The 21365-nt window shown below is 33.5% G+C and overlaps 1 protein-coding gene across 6 annotated transcripts in view; it reads right to left on the bottom strand.

Moving 5' to 3' along the window:
- LOC145946625 (thrombospondin type-1 domain-containing protein 4) overlaps positions 1 to 21365 on the bottom strand; it is a 120504-nt gene that overhangs the window by 85818 nt on the left and 13321 nt on the right. For 5 of the 6 annotated variants that reach the window (XR_014427190.1, XR_014427147.1, XM_083056613.1 and 2 more), the window contains exon 6: positions 11589 to 11727. Coding sequence is in view for 4 of the 6 variants with exons in the window: in XM_083056613.1 (XP_082912739.1) it covers positions 11589 to 11727 (139 nt within the window). In the remaining 2 variants the exon portion in view is untranslated. Of the gene's footprint in view, positions 1 to 11588; positions 11728 to 15150; positions 15511 to 21365 lie in introns of those variants that run through there. The other variant, XM_083058355.1, reaches the window with a different exon arrangement.

Below are 21365 nucleotides of genomic sequence, written 5' to 3'. Positions count from 1 at the left end.
ACCACATCCGTTCAGGACACGCGTACGAAGATATCTTTCACCGGATGAATGATGAAATCGTGAATTCATAAATGAAATTGATGGAACGCAGTAAACGTTTAGAAACATTTAATTTGTCTTGACAATGATGGATATTCTACGTCGGAGTCAATCTCGATTCAATCTTAAAATAAATACCGAATATAAAAATAAATACCGAAATATTAATGAAAAAGACATAACGAAAGAATAATTCATAAGTATATAAGATATAAGAATATAAATTATTTTATATGTATTATTTTATATGTATTATTTTATATATTTATTTTTATATCGGTATATTTTTATTTTTATATCGGTGTTTATTATTATCTATAAAGTTAACTGTATTATATTATCGGATATGATATAAGCAATATATTAAAAAATTTTTATTTCAATATTTAGTAATTTATTATTTTTAAAAAATACAAAAGCCAATATATATTTTTATATACAAAAAATAAAAAGCTACCACACAATTCACGTTTATTCTGATGCGTCATGAAGGATCACAAACAGAAATAGAGATACGTTCGATAGTTTATGAAATCATATATAATCGCTAATAAAATGCGAATAAAATGATTATCAAATATATTTGCAAATTATTGAATCAATTTATTTATGTTATCATTGACAATATTATTCCTCGCTATAGATAAAAAAGTTTCAAATATGTTGTATATACAACAGACTAGAACAGACAGGAAAAAAAATATATATAAGTATTCTTTCATATGTTTAATATAGATAAAATTAAATCAATTCTTGAAAATTAATTATTAGAGTTAACATTAAAGTTTCTTCTTAAGTTATCGCGTGCCGAATTGTGACGTCAAACGCAATCAATACATTCGCGCGAATCCAAGAAATCATTTTGCAATTTCTACCGAGATTAAGCGGGATGGTGACCCTGTTGCAACTAATCATGAATATTTCGAGATTTCCCGGAGCCTTATCTAACATGTGCGTACCCCGAGTTCTTCCATCGTTTAAGATATCTCATATCTTATTATAAATTATTTCATTTTCTTCTATTATGTATTTTTATTATTATAAATATTTATTTTTGTATGCATATTGCAAGATTAACTCCGATGTAAAATATTTATCATAATTAAGATAAATCAAATTATTTAAATCATTTTTACTGCATTTAATTAATTTTATTTATAACTTATTCGCACTCGCATATTCTGAATCGATACGGTTGTTATTACTATTTTAATTAAATTCTGATTTATAGCAAAACAAATATATTTTCAATAACAACGAATAAATCTGCCACAAACTCTAATATAAAATTTTTGACTGTCTGACTATGTTCGCGTATCGTAATATCAGACTTTTATTTTTGAACTAACTTTAGAGGAATGCTTATCAGGACCACGACTTTTCTGACAACTTTGCATGTTAGATCTGACTCTGGCGCGACAACAAAGTCGGCGACGCCGTTCGTCGAGCCGTCATAAAGCCCGTCGAGGCAGATAAGAGCCATGTAACCCATTTTTTTCGAAATTATCTTACGACGCCGGCGTTCCCGAGCCTCCCCCGCCCGATGCAGCACAATAGCCGCGTTGTATGCGCTGCCCGTACAGCTGAGAAAGAAGTTTATAAATATTACGCGATGAGGTTTATACGATTTACATTTGTCGCCGACACATCGGAGTAGGTGAGAAAACGGCGTTATCGCTGCACGAGTTCGAGTGTAATGTCACCAGTACACGTGCGCAACAGGACGTGACTACTCGCCACGATTATACTGTTATGTGATATGTTAATTAGATCGCCGTTTGACTGGTTATTTACAGAATGCAACAAAAATTTTTTAATAAAGTCCGATGTGAGACTTGCATTATATTAAATAAACTAAATGGCTTTTAAATAAGAATAATCAAACGCTTATTTTAAGCGTTTTAAACTGAAAAAAAATTTGAATACTTTTACATGTTAAAATTTTGTTATTTATAAAAAAAGATATATTATTTTATATATTTAAATAAATTAAATAAATGTTATATATATATAAAAATTCATTAATAAATCTACAATATCATAAGCTCACACTGCTCTCTACATTGTAAATTGTTGTCTAATTGCAATTGAATCGGTTATATATAATAAAGCTAACTCTTAAACTCAACTTCGATTAACTGCTTAATATTCTTCCTTTCAACTGTTATTAACTTAATTTAATAAAATTTTTATGAATTTAAAATATAATAACGTCGTTGGAAATGCAAAGAAAGCGGCACTTCATTGACGAGACCATTAATAATAATTTTTAAATTGAATTAAAATTGATCTCTCGTGCTGCGCTACCGATCGTCTCGAGTTCAATCGGGATCGCCATCGAAGATATCGGGACGGGGACGGTGAAGGTATTAAAGCTAAAACGGGCCTGCTCGTCGATCGCGCGCGCTGTAAATTACAGGCTCCGCGATAAAAGTTCGTGACGAGTTTGAGGAGAGGCTATGTAAATCCGCTATAAATAACGGCGGCAAAAAGCGAGAACCGGCGCGACGGCAGCCTCCCCCCGTCAATATCCGGCGGTTGATGGGAGTCTTGTCGTCGCCGATGCGATTAGTCCGACGCGAGCAGATCCGTTCAAATCTGTTTCAGCCGACGAAGCGTCGAAAGAAAGTCGGAGTACCCTGCCGAGAGAGGATCATGCCTGCTATTCGTGATTCCGCGCTTAAGTAAAGCCGTTAACGCCTCCTCTACGCAACAACGGACGGACGAGCGAACGCTGTGTTAACACAATGTAAACGCATCGCTCAAAGTGGTAAATTGATGCTCTTGACCCGTTGATAATGCACGGAGGTCTCTAAACTTGTTTGCACGCGAGTTCGCCACTGAATAATACAGAGCTCTCCCCCGTTTCTCTCGGAGAGACCCGAGTTTGCGTTCATTTGGAGATACGCAAATTCTCGTCGGTGTAATTTGTTTCTTGTTATCCATAGAATTTAAACCTTGTTACGTGCTAGAGATCCTGATATTTCAATATTCAAAATTCTGGGTATCTGTATTTATCTGTCATTTCATTGTAATTGAATTTAATATATGAAATCAATTATTTCACATTAAAAAAAGATAAAATAAAGTGTTTAAAAAGAAATTTTCATCCAAAAGTTTTGCATCTTAAAAAAAACGCAAAATCTCGCATATCTCTGTCTTGGATAATTCTTTCCCCTCTTCATTGTTACTAAAATTGTAAAATATATAAAAAAGACGAGGGTTTCTACTCTCTTCTCTTAAAGACCTTGACGGAGGGGATGTGTATTCTGTCAGCGTCCGAATCTCGATGGTCGCATGCCGAATAAACGCGCGTTCCTTTGCGCGACAATAGATTCTATGGAACGAGAAGAACCGCGATCGACGCCGACAAAGCGCGGAATGAAACAACGAGAGGATCGTTCGCGATCTGAATTGATAGCGAACTAGGAGAGCACCGCGGATGCACCGCGCGATTAAACATGCAGTCGGTTGGCGCGATGCAACTTGACGCCCGCGATTCGTTGCTCGTGTTAGATGGAATTTCCGAGTGGCCACCGCAATTCCCCCGAGATTCGTTTGACGCGCACCACTAGGAATTTCGTAACGGGAAACTCGCAATTTCAAGTTCTTCCAATGAAATTAGTTTCATTTCGATTGATTCTCTTCACAGCAAACCTCATGCCTTTTGATTAATACTAGAAAGATTGTTTTTATTCTTTAATGAAATTCATGCTCATATATATTCTCGTGTCACTCGATAAAATTTATGCTTCTTTGAATTTATTCTAGATACTCTCATATTTGTTAATATTGACATGCGCGAGACATTTTATATTTAGAACTTTGTATTTATTTTTTATATATTATATTTATATAGAACTATTTTATTTTATATTTTACATTTAGAAAAATATTATATTATTAAGAATAATACATGTACGTTTCTTTTCTCTAACAATAAGATATATTTATGCTAGAAAACTGACAAGCAAAGGATTGATAAAATTACTTTATCCTTGATTAAAATAAATGTCTTTATATATATATTATTCAAAAGAATTTTATTTGGACTTTGGAAATATATCGTGAATTAAAATTTCAGTTCTGAAAGGGACCGCATCAAGAGTTCGATGCACTCTATGACAAATGCAATTATAGACAATGCACGTATCTCTGTCAAGATGCGCGCAATGGCGTGAATAAGCGTCATCGAGTCGTCGTCACGATCGACGTTGCAATTCGATATCTGCATTTAGTGCAGTTAAACGATGACTGGTCAATGTGCAGGCACAATGCTGGTAATGGGGTGTAGGTCTTCTCTCGAGACATAATGACGCGACCGCGATAATGACTCGCGCGCAAATAGACTTTGGCAGAAAATCTGACGCATGCATTAGTGCATGTTAAACGAGCAACGCCTAAACTGTACACAATTGTCGGAAAAAAATCAGCATTTCGCGCGCACTGTCAAACTTCTGTCAGCGGGTTCTGCTTGACGTAAACGAGAGTCAATGACTCGCTTGCGGCAAACTCGCGTTGCATCGCTGCGGCCACAAATAGCCGCGAGAAATAGACGAGTAGGCGCGGATTATTTAAGAGGAGCTTAGAAAATTATCGATCACCGGAAGCGACCGCACTCGGATAAATCTGTTCGCTTCCAATATAAATACAGGTTTTCAGGGATCCTATTATACATCCATTATCTCTTTTCCTACTCCCTCATATAGCACTCTTCCATATTTTATCATCTTTCTCTAAATCCTGTTTTGTCTAACAATTTTATTTATTTCATCCGCAAAGAGTTTAGTAATACTGTCTTAGATCATTTACTTTATTAAAAATTTTATAAAATCTCAAATGAATCAAAAGTTATCAATATTACGAGAGATCAGTTAAAGTAATAATATAATGTAATTTCAGTATCATAACATGTGCAAATAAGGTAAAATCAATAAAGTTGACGGGCACTAAATCTCTTCCAAGTGAAATATTATATGTATAATATAACGAAATTTAAGCACGCGCGCTTTAACGCAACATCGATTCGCAAATGATTTATTCACGGCAAAAATCATTCTACTCGAATTCTGCAGCCAACTGCAACGAGTGCCTCTAATGGCAAAACGGAATCGAATGGCGAGTTGTACTCGCGTAATTTCCAAGCCGCTACAGGGTCGACCGTATTTCAAATTCTCTCGATTTGCATCGCAACCACCTGTTCGGCACGTCGGTCGCGAGAAACAAGGAACACGGGTGCAACGCGAGTGCATCCCGTTTACGGATGCCTGACTATGGCGCGCGATGTGCATTACTCGCTGCACTCCTTTCCAAGAGAATGCAACGTGGGAATGTAATAACAGAAGTAACATATCGCTATATAAATTACATCTAACTTTACATTCTGTTATTTGACATTTAATAATGTTATTACTGCAACTTTTTTATCAATTAATATACGGAATTATTAGTATATTTCAATTAGTATTTCAATTAGAATTTCATCGTCAATCTTAATATCTATAATAACAGATATTTCAACATAAAAATATTATAAAAGACATAGATTTCGCTCTAATATTTCCTTTAAATTCGATCATTGTATATGACAATCATGAATATTGCAGTTAAAAACAAGAATATATAAAGACGTTTCTTATTCTTGAAAAACGTGAATGTGGGACATCAAGATTGAGAAAAATTATGCAACATATTAACGGTCGGTGTCAGTGCAATCACGCGACTGTCTTTAATAGACCCAGATAACGACATGGAAATCGACTTAACCAAGTCCTCGATAACGAATTCGTGAAAGGGTCGAGTCGGCCTCTCGACATCCTCGAATCGACAAAGCGCACCGCGATTCATGCATGCGTGCGCAATTCCATGACGAAGAAATATACACTTGACAATAGCTGCAACCCGCCCATAACTTCAACGAGAATTTCACTCTTGGATTAATGTTATTCGCGAGCGGAGAAAGATAACCGTTCTGTTATACCAAAAAAAAGAAGCTAAAATGCAATCGCGTGAGAGAATTTATTACCCGACAATTATTTTTTGAAACTACATTTCTCATAAATATGTGTCTTTATTTTAAAAGAATATTTTCTTCTTTTATACAAAGGTAAATTATTTAATTAATACATAATTTATTTTATATTCATAAATTTCACTCTTTTATAGAGGTAAATTGTAACAGTATAATTTCCGAAATGAGTATTAAGGACTAATTGTATAGACAGTTTATTACCTCAAAGATTATAATAAATAATTTAACGCAATTTCGCTACGTGTATCCTAGTCTTGAAAATGTCGAAGTCGCCTAGACGCGCATGCAATGTCGATGTTCGTAAACGCGGTCGCGAAAAAAAGAATTGTCCGATGAAAATTACGAGGTGATTACACACCGAGAGGTGCCATGAATTGCCTTTAGGCCTGTTCGATTTATGAATAGTATTCCTTGTATTGGTATACTCGTATACTCGTGAGACGAGTTCATTGCAGCGTTTCTATCTTTGGTTCTAATGGGATCTTCTCTTTTTCTCTTTTGCAAGCGTCTTTCAATATTGCCTCGAAATAAATTGATCGGGACGCGCGTTCACGCGAAATAGAAACGCTCGATTTACAATTTGCAGCGAGTCTGCTTCGAGCATCATTAAAGCCTTTAAGAGTCACGAAGATACGACGCTCTATTACGCCGTCTAATGATATTAATCGGCGGTCATCGTGAGTTATTAAGTGCGCGTCTGAGAATGACTCTGAAAATTTATTTAGTTTCAAATCTGCATCGCCACTGATAAATGTACGTATGTGCCTGTGACAATGATGTTAATGATGCCATCGTTTGTCAGTCTAATGGTAAACGATCGAATAAGTTATGTGTGCAATTCATTTTTATTATTATTATGAAACAAATTAATTAATTCTTTTCGCTATAGAACGATATCTTGTCAGTTGGAACAATTATTAGATAGAACAGGAAAGACTGACTATTTATTACATATTAAATAAATTTAACAGATTTTATATATAATTATTGTAGAAGAAAATAAAAATATTTAATACTGTAAAAATAATCACATATTTTTTAGCTTTATGTAACTTAACATTTTATCGCGTTTTATAAAATTATCAGAATTTTTTACATTCTGAAAGAGACATGAAATATGTATTAAGAAATAAATAAATATAGTATTTGCAATTCCTTTACACAAATGTACAAAGACGCCTACTTTTTATTATATATATTATTATATATAATCTATATTTTATTAGATTTTTTAAAACTTATTTGCATTTGATATAGCATATACTTGATATGATCATTTATTCATTAAAAGTGACGACTCTGTCAGATTCTCGACACGAGGGTCTTTGCGATTAGAGTACTGACGGATTAAGAAATGCACGGCGCAAAACGCTAACGCGATCCGATCGCGTACGAGTGCATCTCGGCGGGATACGCGACGTGGAATCGCGGTGTCTACGCGCGTTTCGCGCGCACGGCGGCGAAGATCAAAAGACATTCGCACGTCGCGACCTGGCGTGCCGGCTGCCCTTCAGATTTCTGACACGTTCGTTTTCGAGGCGCGGCTAATGGACGTAAAACGCGTACATGTGACGTTTACGTATCCGTTCGTCCAGTCGTCGTCGCCGCGCGCGATTAAGCCCTTTCGCTTCTATATGCACAAGTGCAATATGCATCGTAAATAATCAATATTAATCGCATCACGCTCTCTCTACCTTGATTTTAAATTCGCACCTTGCGACTTAGCCGTCCGCTCTCGTTCATTTCAGGTTATCGCTCGTCTGACCCGGTACACACACAAAAGCATATATGTATATGCTAAAGAATTGTTGCATATGCACTTTCATGCACACGCTCATAGTCATCTCTGCGAACGCATTGTACATATATGGTATGGTTTGCAAATCGCGTTCGGAAAAATATTGAAAAAAACACGAGTCAATTTATTGAAATATATAATTGCTTTATAGTCACAATATATACACACAGATTAACTAATTAAATTTATTAAATATTCAAAAATTTTATTTATAATTTTTATAGATAAATTATTTATAAATTTTTTCATGAATATAATATGATTAATATGACAAATAAATTCTTATATTCTTTTTTACAAGAAATTACTCATACATGTACTCATGTATTAGATATCTGCTAAAGACTTGTGTGTATAGTTTAATCCTTTTTCTTTTCTATTAATGCAGTAACAGTTTATTAGAGAAACTGTTGTCGAAAAAGAGATAAGAAAATTAAGGTACTTAATAAAATGTACAATTTATACACGTTTGACGATGTTACATATGCAATATTTAAATACGTACAAAGTGTTGCAGAGATATCGAGTTTTCGTCAAGCTTAAAATTTTCGACCAAACTGTCAAGACAGAGAGAGGTAACTCCATTCTTAATTTAAATACCTTAACAATTAAATCTCAAATCAAAATTCTATTACATTAAAATTCGTTTGATATCAGTTAAGAAAGAAAGTTCTAACTTAAAAACTAGATTTTTCTTTCGAAAATAAATAAATGAGGGAAGTATGTAAAATAGATTCTGTAATGCTCTGTATATAGTAAACGACCACATATTGTATGCAATGTATACCGTATACCGCATGTGATCCACAGAAGAAGGACTTTATGTAATAATCGTACGCGCCCAAACTCAACATAATTATCATACGGATTTGCTACTTGCTTATTGTTCACAATTCTTTTTTTTCGAAAGGATTCATCTTTTTATACCGCCATGGGATTAACGTTGTAAGGTAATGCACGAGTTATTGTACTTTCACGGGCGTCAACGTCAAGGAGCGACGTATGGGCTCTTGAATCGCGCCGAATGATTTTATTCGTAGCGTTACAAAAGCACATTTACGAGGTAGCCGAGTGATTTAACCCCCCGCGGTTCCGGATCATCTCGAGAAACGAATCTATATATCAAATATTTTATTTTTTACTCGAATCTTGTCGACGTTAAATGAGAACTGACTCACGTATATTGTATGTGTATGTATAATATAAAAGAATATATAATTTATAAATTATAATCGACTGAAAATGTTTGTTAAAATATGTTCATAAACTATGATGTTAAATTCTAAAAATTGTGAAAATTATTTCGATATTTGCAAAATTAAAAACAAAAATTATATTTTTATAATTAACTCTCTATAAAGTATATTGTAAAATATTATCTACGTACTCTCTGATGGAAAAAGCGAGTGCTTTAATTTCGGTATAGCGAAATATTCTCGCGCAAGATAGCAGATAACAGCAATACGGCATGACTAATTTTTCGCAATTCTACGCTTTGTGTCCCTTTCCACTGTTGAAGCTAAAATTTAATAACTCCGCCGCGGAAATTTTTATGCGCTATAGTTATTCTCTGCTGTAATTAAAACAGGAATAATTAGCACTTATTTCGAGCGCGTACCGTAGAGAAATTTGATATAAAGGAACAGAAAAATTCTCAGAGATTCGCATTCTTTCGTTTCTAATGCATGAAAATAACCCGTGTCATAAAATAGTAAACTTTAACAGTTCTAAAATGTTTAATCCGTCCATAAAAATAAGAAAAGATAACTTCGTGATTTGATAAAAAAAAAGAAATAATAATTAAAAAATATATATATAGATAGAAAAACTGCTAAACAACGTTCCTCAAATAAAGATTGAAACATATCAACTTTTTAAATGATGTATCATGTTTTAACTATAAATAGTATACATGTTTTACATGTTTTAACTATATTTATCTATAACTGCAGATTTAATATAAATTATATATTTAATAAATTACGCGATGCAGAATAACTGTAATAAGCATTCTGTAATTTTTCCAACTAAATCAATAGTATTCTAATAGAAATACAAAGATTTTACTTAGAATTTTTATTTTCAAGCATATCCACAGTTCTCTTAATAAAGTTTTCAATTAGCAGATAATGTCAGAATAAAAATTGGGGCATAAGAAGATTTCATGCGGAAGCACGTCTCGAGAGAAAAATCAACCGAGAGACAGGACGCGAACGGGAGGAACAGAGCTGCGCGTTTTTTCGAGAGACGCGGAAACGCGGCGATGCACTTGCCTGATCGAAAACCGGTAATTATGCACCGACATTGGCATACACACGGTATAAAGGGAGACGGATAACAAGAGATTTTCTGCCCGAAGCATCGAAAGTAACGAGGACAACGATTGATGTCCCGTTTTGCGGGCTTGCGCGTGCGATGTATATATGTACACACATCGCGAGAGAATTATTATGTGAGATACCCACGTATTAAAATAAACCATCAGGCGTACCCTCGGCGTAAAGAGGAAAATGAGAGAGACATTCTCTCGTTAAGATGACGAGTTATCGAAAGATCGTATTTCGCGTGGAAATAGATGTTTTTTTCTTGCTTGTTCGCTCTTCTATCTCTCTCCTGTATAAGATTGATCCGCACCGAAATGCACCACGGCTCGAATTGCATGCCATCATTACGAGATATTACGCGGATTGATTTTAGACGAGCTGTACCATTTAATAAAAACTTGTCATTTCAAAGAGAGTAAAATTATTGAAAAATTATTTTTACATATAATGAATAAATACGACTTTTTTCAGATTCTCAAAAAATAAATTTAAAAAGATTTTTAATGTATCTTTTAATCCTCCCTACTTCTCTTTTTATTTTTATAATTTTTTATATCATAACTTTCTCGTTGTATTCATATTATCTTTTCAGGATCCTATACTGTTGTGTGTTAATCATCATATAAATTTATTTTAACGATGTAGAAATTCTGTCATACATTTAAAGATTAAGAAATTGGAGATGCTAATAAATGTCGTCTTTTTAATCGCTATCGTCACAACAGCACTTCATCAGTGCCACATGAGTGTTTTATCGAGTATCTTCCGTTTCGCATACCGGCGCCTAATTATATCGTAACTCACTCGCGTGCAGCGAATTACTCTCAATGTATCTATCGCGAACGCGCTTCATATTTTGCACATAGAAAGCGCGTTTTCGAGCAATATCTCAAGCCTGCGTGTTATTCAAGGGTGAAGCTCGATGCCACACAAGATGTCTGGCTCAAATATATTTTCAACACAAATATCTTGAATAATTTAAATTTTGTTTTCGAAAAGTTTAAACCTGCAAAACCAAACTTTAAAACAAAAAACGGAATTTTAAATTTTTACATTGCGTTCAGGATATTTTGCTGATCTTTGTATTTTCTAATTCTGACATGAGTTAAAGAACAATAAGTTCTGACACACTAAAGTTCATATGTCAATTGAAGTTCAAATCCATATACATAAATTATGCCTGTTTCAAATTGTACATTCAGATGACTGAATCGTTATATACTGTATCATTTTATTTTCGTTCTATTTTGCTCGCTATTTCGCTGCTTCCGTTTTGCGTTAAGTTTAATATGCGTATGTCGTGGCATTTTTATTCGCACATTTGTGAAATTGTATTACTTCTATTACTACAACATGCATGTATGTATTCTAATACTAGAATAATGACGCTACTTACCCTAGATCCATCCTGATCACAGCTGATCGCCGGCGATGTCGTCGACGCGGGAATCCTGGAAAGATGCACGACAGCAGCGACTCATCCTCTGATTTTCGTGGACGGTCCATGGAAGATTTGCTCCGAGGCTCAGGCCATCCTGCGTGAAAAAGAGAAGGGCAAAGCTCATTATCAAACGAATGATACAGAGAGCGTAAGCAAGGGCGCCACGCAACAAATCACGATGCCCTGTAACGGCAGTGAAGGGCAATACGCGAAGGAGAGGAGACGCCGTTTGGGCAGACCGATCGCCGTAACTTTCGGAAGATTAAGCTTCCCGTTTTTTTTTCTCGCCCAAACGTCGCGACCAAGCTTTAATGCGCCATCCGTCGCCAAGCTGGCGCTTATTAGATTCGCTTCGAGTTCCACTTAAAGTTTTATGACTTGCCTGGAAATACTAATGGCTCAGAATGTCAATGATCCAATAATTATTTCAACACATGTCGCAAATGTATGTGGATATATGTACGTTAATGAATAGAAAGATTAAAATAAAAAATTAGAACACAAAAATATATTAAATATATTCTGATTAAATATATGAGTAAAAAAAATTTAGAATAAAACATTAGAATAAAAAATTAGAATAAAAAGATTAAATATATTCAAATTTTTTTTTAGACAATGCATAATCGTTTTGTTAGACATTCTAAATAAAAAGCCCAACACAATAAACTGACTTAAACTTGATGATATCTGAACTGATTAAATATGACAATTATTTATTTTCTTATTTTTATATGCGATAATAATATGATTAATTTATTAAAAGTTAATCAGCAAAGTTATTTGATAATTATAGTCAATGACTTTCGTGACAAATTAAGCATATTCATGCTTAGATATTAGTAATTATTTAAATTAAACTATGTTAGAAAAATAAATAACATTTATTGATATAAAAATTATATCACTGTTTAAATTGCAACAAATAAACGAATAAACTCTCTATATTTAAAATAACTCCAATAACTTAATACCTATATATACAGGGTGTCCGGTAATAGTCGCATCAACCGTCGTGTGCAGGTAGAGCTAGTTAAACCGAGTAGAAAAGTCCTCTACCATTTTGCGATATTCTCAATAATAAGAGAGAAATAAATTAAAGAAAATCAGCCAATTCGCGCGATGATAAGCGTGCGGCGAGAAGAGACAGCCCACTCGGTGGTCCAGAGTTAGCGCTACTCGTATGGAGTTACTGTCTTTTGTAAAGCGCTCCTCCCCGCTTCATCGCGCGCTTAGCAACCGTGTAACATTATACTGTTTCTTTTCGCCGCATGCTTAGTAACGACATAAAACTGGGCTGTCTCTTCTCGCCGTCGTCACGCGAATTGGCCGATCTTTATTAATTAATATCTCTCTTATTATTGAGAATATCGCAAAATGGTAGAGGACTTTTCTACTCGGTTTAACTAGCTCTACCTGCACACGACGGTTGATGCGACTATTACCGGACACCCTGTATATGAACATCAAATATGTATACGAATTAAACGTTGTGAATTAAACGTGTTGACTGCTAGAAAATATAAACTCGAAATCCAACATTCCAAACATAGTAGATTTACAATGTAAAATTCTGCCAAATAAACACGTATTATCAACAAACAATCAATCATATCTTTTTATTACTTAAATCAAATAGTTATGATAATTTTACTTGTCGCGGGAAGTAATCAATTGTGCGGAAATGGAAATAAAGATCCGAATAAAACAATTTTTAATTTTTATATCTTTTGTTGCTTCGATTTTTACTTGAAATGTAATCGCGCGAAGTACATATTTACATATTTTAACACAGATAGCCTCGGTACGCTTTTGAGTTGTCAATCGTGGAAGTTCATTAATCGCACAAGCTGATAATTATTAATAGAGAATAATTGCGTGTCATTCCATATCTCTTGGTATGCGTACTTCTCATGACTGTGTTCCGAAGAGTACTGTGACAATACAGAGCGTCTCGGGTTCCTTACCTGCCGCTCGAGCCTCGCCGCGTGAATGACAACAAAGCGATGTAAACAAACAGCGCTATACATACGCTGTGGGATTCAACATTCCCCGGCCCCCTCCCCTCTCTCTCCATCTCAAACCCCTCACTCTTTCCCTCTCTCTTTCTTTAACGAATATATATATTTAGTAATACAGTATTAATAACTATATTAAAGATTAAAGATTTAAAATTGTATTCAGATCGAACGAACGAGTGTAAAAAGACGTTAATTATTAATTTATTGTATTTCTTAAAATAAAATAAAAATAATTTTTGTAAAATTATTAAATTAAATTAAATTTTAAATTAAATACAAATATTAAATTAAATTAAATTTTAAATTAGATAAAAATATTAAATTAAATTAAAATTTAAATTAAATAAAAATAATTTTTTGTAAAATTATTAATTATATAAAACGTTTTTCACTAATATTCACTTACATTCATTCGTGATTGTTTGTTCTCATTCATCTCAACCCTTAATACACACAAGATCTGAGATATGTATATAATTATGACCATATTACTTCCTTTATATACGTATATTGTAAATGTATGTGCAAGTATAATTTTCATAATTCTTGAATGTTTTCCAATATGTATTCTTGATTCTATTTTAGTTAGCGCTATTCTATTTTAATAATCTCGGGAAAACCACAATTATATACGCGATACGCGAGAGAGCACTCGCGGAAAAATTGGTCAGATAAGAGTCATAAAGGCATAATTTACAGCGCTGATGTATTAAGTCGCTATTCGGCAGATATAAAGAGGTGTGTATGTCGTGGTTTTTTTTTTCTGAGACAGCGTGTGTGATCTGTTTGTGTGAACAGCTGCGAAGAATATACGAGTACTCATTTCGTATGTGCGCGCGAAAGAAAGAAAGAAAAAACATGGCCCTATGATAAATTATGTTATGAAAAATTCACGGTAAATTCGTCCCAGTCCTCCTCCTACATTTCGTATTCTCAGAGTTCGCCTTTCTGTCAACGTGTTTGATGTCTTTGACTCTTTGTCCGCTAAATGAACGCGTGAACACGTTCGAAGATCACATAAAATTAACATGAGCACTATACTGACTGTCAAAAAGCAAAGAGAATAATATACGTCATATGTAAAATATTTAATAAAGACTATTAATAAAACTGTTATGTCGCGAGAAAGAAGAGCGAATAAAAACATTATATTTAAAAAAAGATATTTTAATGTGGTGCACATATATTTCGCTATCAGTAATTACACGAAAACATTTTTTCGAAAAATTAGATGTAGTGTTTTTAATATTATTCTCGATTGACATATATTTTCAAAAAGACGATATTTTTCATGCCTTCCAATCAATTGTACTTCCTTTTAAATTTTTTATTTATATTTTATAGTTTTATAATTCTCATATGAATAGTATTCGTAACAAATTGATTAAACATACCATTAAATTTTTTTCACAAAATGTAAATAAACATAGATTCCCTGATTAGCGCTCCTCAATTTCGGAGCAGCGCTTTGTCATTGCATTATTGCATCGACTTACCGTCGTGCCTGCTCGCTTAATCCCACTCGATAGTGGCAGCAGCAGGTGGATCTTCCGGTTCGGTCCACGTGGCACACATGTCCCATAAAAAAACCCTCGCGCACCCCCGCGTACAAAAAGACCTTTACGCGTCACCGATCTCGATTTAAAATTTAAAAGTCCCCTAAATTAGTCTCCCTTTACAACGACGAAAAAACCGCACCACTATGTAATGGTTTCGATAAGAGGGTGCAAGGTACGAGGGGTTGGACAAACGAGACACGAAGACGCGCGAGCGGATCGTAACTTCCGGTCTCCGCGTGAACTCGACAGGAAGGACGGACTGCCGGACGTGTGGCGCGCACGAGCGCTGCCGCGACAGAAATGATAGTGGCGAAAGTGGGAGACTCTCCGTGAAATATATAGGTCCGCGAAGATGGTGTGGTGGTGGACCACCATACGAGTAAGCGAAGGAAAGAGGAGAGGGAGGAGACGCGCACGCATCGCATCCCTCCGCGCGCGCACCGGTTGCGCATCGCGCGCTGCGCTGCGTAATATCCCGCGGGACTCCTAGCAATAATTCGGCGATTCCCGTGACTATTCGCGTTGCCAAATACACGCTTGGGTTAAAAATGACAATTTATGATTTTTGGATCTATCGAAAGTATTTTAAGAACAGAGACTAGATTTAAATATATATGATTGATATATTGTGTTTTATTTATATATTATTTTTATATTTTATATATTAAATAATTTATTGTGTTTTTCAATCAGTATATTTCGCTGTAAACGATGATATTTTACGAGTAAAGTTTTCAAATATTTTCCATTTTTATTGAAAATAAATGATGAAAATAAATTTATTAAACATAAATTTTAATTAAATTTTAATTAAATTTAATTAAATTTTAAAAAATTGTAAATGAAATAATAACTTTACATATGCTTTATTATCATCGATATAAAATATTCATTTGTGATGCAATATTTTTAATTTAGTTTGAAATTTTAATGTAATAAAAATAAGTAGATAAATTCTTTTTCATATAGACGTATATAGACTTATATGTTGATTATCTTGAAAGTATTTCTTTGAAAAGTAATATTTTATATTGCACAGATTTATATTCTTAGAGATACGCACGACACAATTGTATTGCAACTTCTCGTATCTCTCTTTCTCAAGAGATATGACCATTAAGAGAGAGGACTATGTAAAATGAAACTTTTCACGAGCAACCGGGGACGATGTATGCAAACAATTTCTACACAAAGCAGAGACGCGCACGTTGACTAGGTTATCAGTCGTTATCGCGCTTATTTTACCGGTGAATCTCATCTAGATAATCAGAAGCATTGTTTAAAATGGCGTTATCTACGCGCTAAATAGACTGACGGAAATTCCGACATGCCCCTTTTCCTTTCTCGCGCGCGCCCTTCGCTCCCGGTTCAACGAACTGTAATTGTGGTACGGACGGAGCCGTAAAATTCTACCTACGAGATTAGACTTGTGGCTTTTCCTTTATCATCCCGGTGCAATGTTGCAGCGAGAACTGCCCGAGCACAGCGTTCCCTTTTTCTTTTTATTTTTCCGTTCATCCTTTTTCGCATTCTCCTTCCAGTCGCGCGTCGCCAATCGCTCGCGAGTTTTTTTTTATTAGCGTAACAAATTGCGCGTAAAATACTGAGACGAATCGCGACGGAGCCGAGAGAACTGGAAGTGTCTTATAACACATGCGATATAATGTAATGCAGAACCAATTACGTTGGGCGATTAAGTCCGGTAATTAACCCACTAGCAATCAACATCTTTTTTGAATGTTGGATATAATTTTTTTTGTAATGTTCAAACGCAGTCTTAAAGTCTTTCAATAAATGAAAGATAAATTCCTCTTTAATAAATTAATCTGAAGAAAAATAACCAACAGCAATGTAGAAATGACATAACAAGTTTTTAAGATGTAAAAAAAGAGAAAGTAATCGAAATAATAAATAACAAATGTAACTATGTAAATGTTTGGGATAGCCTAAAAAAATTATATCTCGATCAAAAAATAAAAACAATAAATGAAAAAAATTTTTGATGGTTTTGCAACCAACATTAATGATTGAAATTCAATATGATTGCATTCTCCAACTTAAGAACAACATCACTAAATAAATATGCGATATACGATAATTCGAGGAACACTTCAAGCATTTATTTATTTTCTGTCGGACATAACAATCCAGCCAGTGATATACCAGTAGTCTGCCTGCACCCTCGAAACATTAAGCTTTTCTGTTTACTACATAACGGGCTGCAGTTACTGCATTTTTATAGTACATTTCAAAAATTTCTCAGGGTCACAGATCATAAAACAGTGCAATTTATTAATGCGGAATTTTTAACAAAATTACTGAATGCTTTCAGTGTAAATTTATATGAATATTTATATTAAAAATTATAACCAAATACACATACATAGATCTAATATTCTCAAAAAATCATAATTTTCTCTTTTTTCAATTTTACTAGATATCGAATTTGTGAACGCGTTTTGTCAAACGATCGACTGTCTCGCTCAAGTCTGTTAACAAATAACCAGTCATGGCGATTACTTGTCGAATGCCATTGTAAAATGTGACATCCATAACCGTACTTCAAGGTGGTCGAAGCCTTCGATAAAAGTTCAGTCACGCTGTGATTTATTAATTATAAAGCATTGTGATCCGCGCGAAGCTGCATAGTTGCGGTTTCACGGTGATAAAGCAGCACACGACGCTAAGGATTTCTACTTCGAAAATAGACTGCCGCTTGATCGGCGATAAACACCTTCGCGATTTATTTAACACAACGGCTTTCAATTGATGAGTTAATGCGAAACACACTTTCTTTTATCACCCATCTCCCACTTTCTTTTTACACATACACACATGCACACATATTAATTAAAATTTCAATCTCAAATTTCAAATCCCAAAAGTCAGATTAAAACAAATTATTGAAAATCAAGATAATATACAGTTAAGATAAAAGGTAATATCTTTATGTGTAATAATAAAATTTAAAATATAATAATATTAAATCTTTTAGAAACTTTAACAAAATAGAAAGATCTTGAAATAGTAAATTATTATAAATAATCATTGCATAAAGATAAATAATCGTAATACCAATTAGATAAGATGAAATAAGAAAGTATAGATTGGCAGAAAAAAAATCGTATTTTGTTCTCGTTTATAATACTCTAAATTATAATATAATTTATAGCATAATATAATTATAATATAATTATTATATATTATATACATATATTTAATTAAGTGAAATATAAACTGCGTAATAATCAAGTTTGAAATTAAGATGACATTAAGGAAGCTCAGACTACAAAGAATCTTAGGTGACAAAACAAGCAAGAGGCGTTTCACGATGCTTCATTGCCTCGTAGGCCCAGATTGCAGCCCGTATGTTTGACCGAATAGCCCCTTAACTGATTATATCATAGTCTTTTGAACCGTTTCTCATCCCAACCTTCGTCAACATTTACATAACGAACGTATACGAGCGATAACTCTTGATATAACGTGATAATTTCATAAAAAGCAAATAATCGAGCGTTAAATTGTTATCAATCTTAATATAATTTAAATTAAAAAAATATTGTATAATAATATTGTAAAAAATATTGTAAAATATATAATATATATATAATTTATATTTTACAAACTTCGATTAATTTATTTATTTTACATATTCTCAATTAGTCCAGAAATAATGAAAACTTTTTTTATCTCATTCAATCTCTGTCTTAACCGCTTGCTAAGCTAATCTGTATAATTTAATTTTTTTAATTTCAGTAAATTGTATACATTAATTTTAACTTTAAGAGAAGCAAATACAATTTCGAGGTAGATTTTAAATCGTCATATAAAATGGTGTTTATTGCAGTCTAAAATGATTTATTGACATATATATATATTTGCAAGGAACTCTTACTTTCATCATTAAATAAGTTGTTGACAAGAGCGATTCTTCATTTTCATATCGACGACTGGTGTCAAACCTTTCGCCATGCGGAAAATTGAAACCGCAACGTCATAAAGCCACCGTTCGAATGAGCGAATATAGTGAAACTTTAGAGAAAAACTGACTCCTTGCGATTTCCATTAACCTCATTGAGAGAAATCCACGTGATCGTTTGCTATGCCGGTAATATTTCAAACGAGTTTGTTATTGTAATTTTTCGAAAGCAATACATACTAGGTTGCCGCGTAATGATTCGATAAAATGCCACGTGAGAAACGCAATCACTGATTAATCGTTAATTGATTACCATGTTTTAACTCAGTATAATAATTTACACACGAATCAATCTCTGTGATTAAATTGCGATCGACTGAGAGAATTAAATTAATCACTCGGAACAAAAGTAATTTAATTAATTTGTTAAACTACAAGAACATTTGTTAAATTTAAATAGAAATTGGTTGATATTAAACATGGTTTCGTTATTATTGCTTTGGACTGCAGATTATTATCCAATTATTTAAATGTATCAATTATGAATTATTGCATTGTAGCATTAATGGTTGATTTCGATGAACAGAATTATATACTTAATTCTTTATTAAAATATCAAGCCTCTGTCACTTAACCTGTGTACTTTTCATATTATTTATCGCGCGCCGTTTAAAACTCCGGAAGAAGAGAAAAGAAACATCACGCGATTAATTGATTAATTGCCGGTTTTTAATCTTGTTAGCGGTGCGATTCTCGGGGAGATTTAAGCCGCTAAAAAGCCGTGATTTCGCGTATCTACGAAGAGAAATGGGTACGCTTGTTCCCTGGATCGCGCCGAATTTTTTTTTTTCGGCCATGCACGATTCTGCTCAACGCTTCGTCGAATTATACACCGTGACCTGTAATTTGGACACTATTTCACATGCCGTAAGCATGCAATCACGAAAAGGTGTTCCCCTTTGTAAGTGGTTCCTACCTAGATGAAGAATTTATCGGCTAACAGCCCTTCCTTGAGATTATAATACATGCTGCACATATGATCCGATCGAAAATCGCGGCGTTGCACTACGCCGTATGAAACATTTAATATTTTCGTCCTTTTGATTTGACAATATTATAAAACTTTCGTAATCCTTAAGAAATTCTTTGTTACGTATTGTGCAAAGATCATCATAACTGTTGTTTTTTTTCTTAATTGCGATTAATTTTTGACTTTGTATTTATAAAAAAATTTAATTTATTTAAAATATTATATAGAGGAGAATACACTCTGTGTGTGTATAAGAAATTATTTAATTTTCTTTGTAAAGTGATAAAATATTCCTATAAATATAAGGTTAATATAATATAAGTTAATCTTCTCAATAGTTATTTCATTTAAGGATCTATAAATTGTATTTGTCCACTTGGACTTCATACATATATTCAATGTCCTTACATAGATGTATATATCGTTGAGTAAATTCTCGGAAGGAGGATGAGACAGTCCAGGAAATGTGAGATCTTGAATGCGGGAGACCGGAAGAAACGCAATAACATCCAAGAGATTTGATTTATTCGAGAGGAAACGAATCTCTAGAGTGCGTCGTGTGTGTTCGAGAAACAAATATCCGGTCACTCGAATGGCAAATCAATCGGAACAAAGATTGAACATATGCATTTGATTATATTTTGTTCTTCGATGCAATTCTTAATATTTTCCGGTTATATAAATTTACTGTTGATATTTCATAAGTATACAAAATGATATATAAAATAGTCAAGACAATTTACAACTAAATATCATCAAAAGAAATTTTAACTCGCATTTAGTGTAGCTGCAAAATAATTACAATTTTTTAAATATTATGCGCACACACGCAATAAACTAAAATAGAGAAATCAAAATAAAAACAGAGATTATATTGTTATTTAGTAATTTTCTATATCTATTAGAACACACACAAAACACACTGCAACAATTGTATTGCAGTTTAAAGTTAAATAATATGACATCACAAATTTTAAATTAGAAAAGAATATTTCCGAATTATGCAAATATTTACTTTGTTTTAATGAAGTAAATGTTACATAGTTACGTAATATTTTCCAATTAATTTTGAGTATATCTTTATTTTTTTTTATCTTTTTTGACAAAGATATACTATTACGTTCATTTTACGGCAATCTCTACAAATCGAGATTGTCTGAAAAAAGGGATCGAGAATCTTCATTAGCCGGCGATTTTCTG

Source organism: Prenolepis imparis, unplaced genomic scaffold, assembly GCF_030444845.1.
Source record: "Prenolepis imparis isolate NDT839.2.m4 unplaced genomic scaffold, iyPreImpa1.0 SCAF_1, whole genome shotgun sequence".
NCBI lineage: Eukaryota > Metazoa > Arthropoda > Insecta > Hymenoptera > Formicidae > Prenolepis > Prenolepis imparis.
The sequence above is the reverse complement of the archived record's forward strand: the minus strand, read 5'-3'. Positions and strand labels throughout refer to the sequence as shown.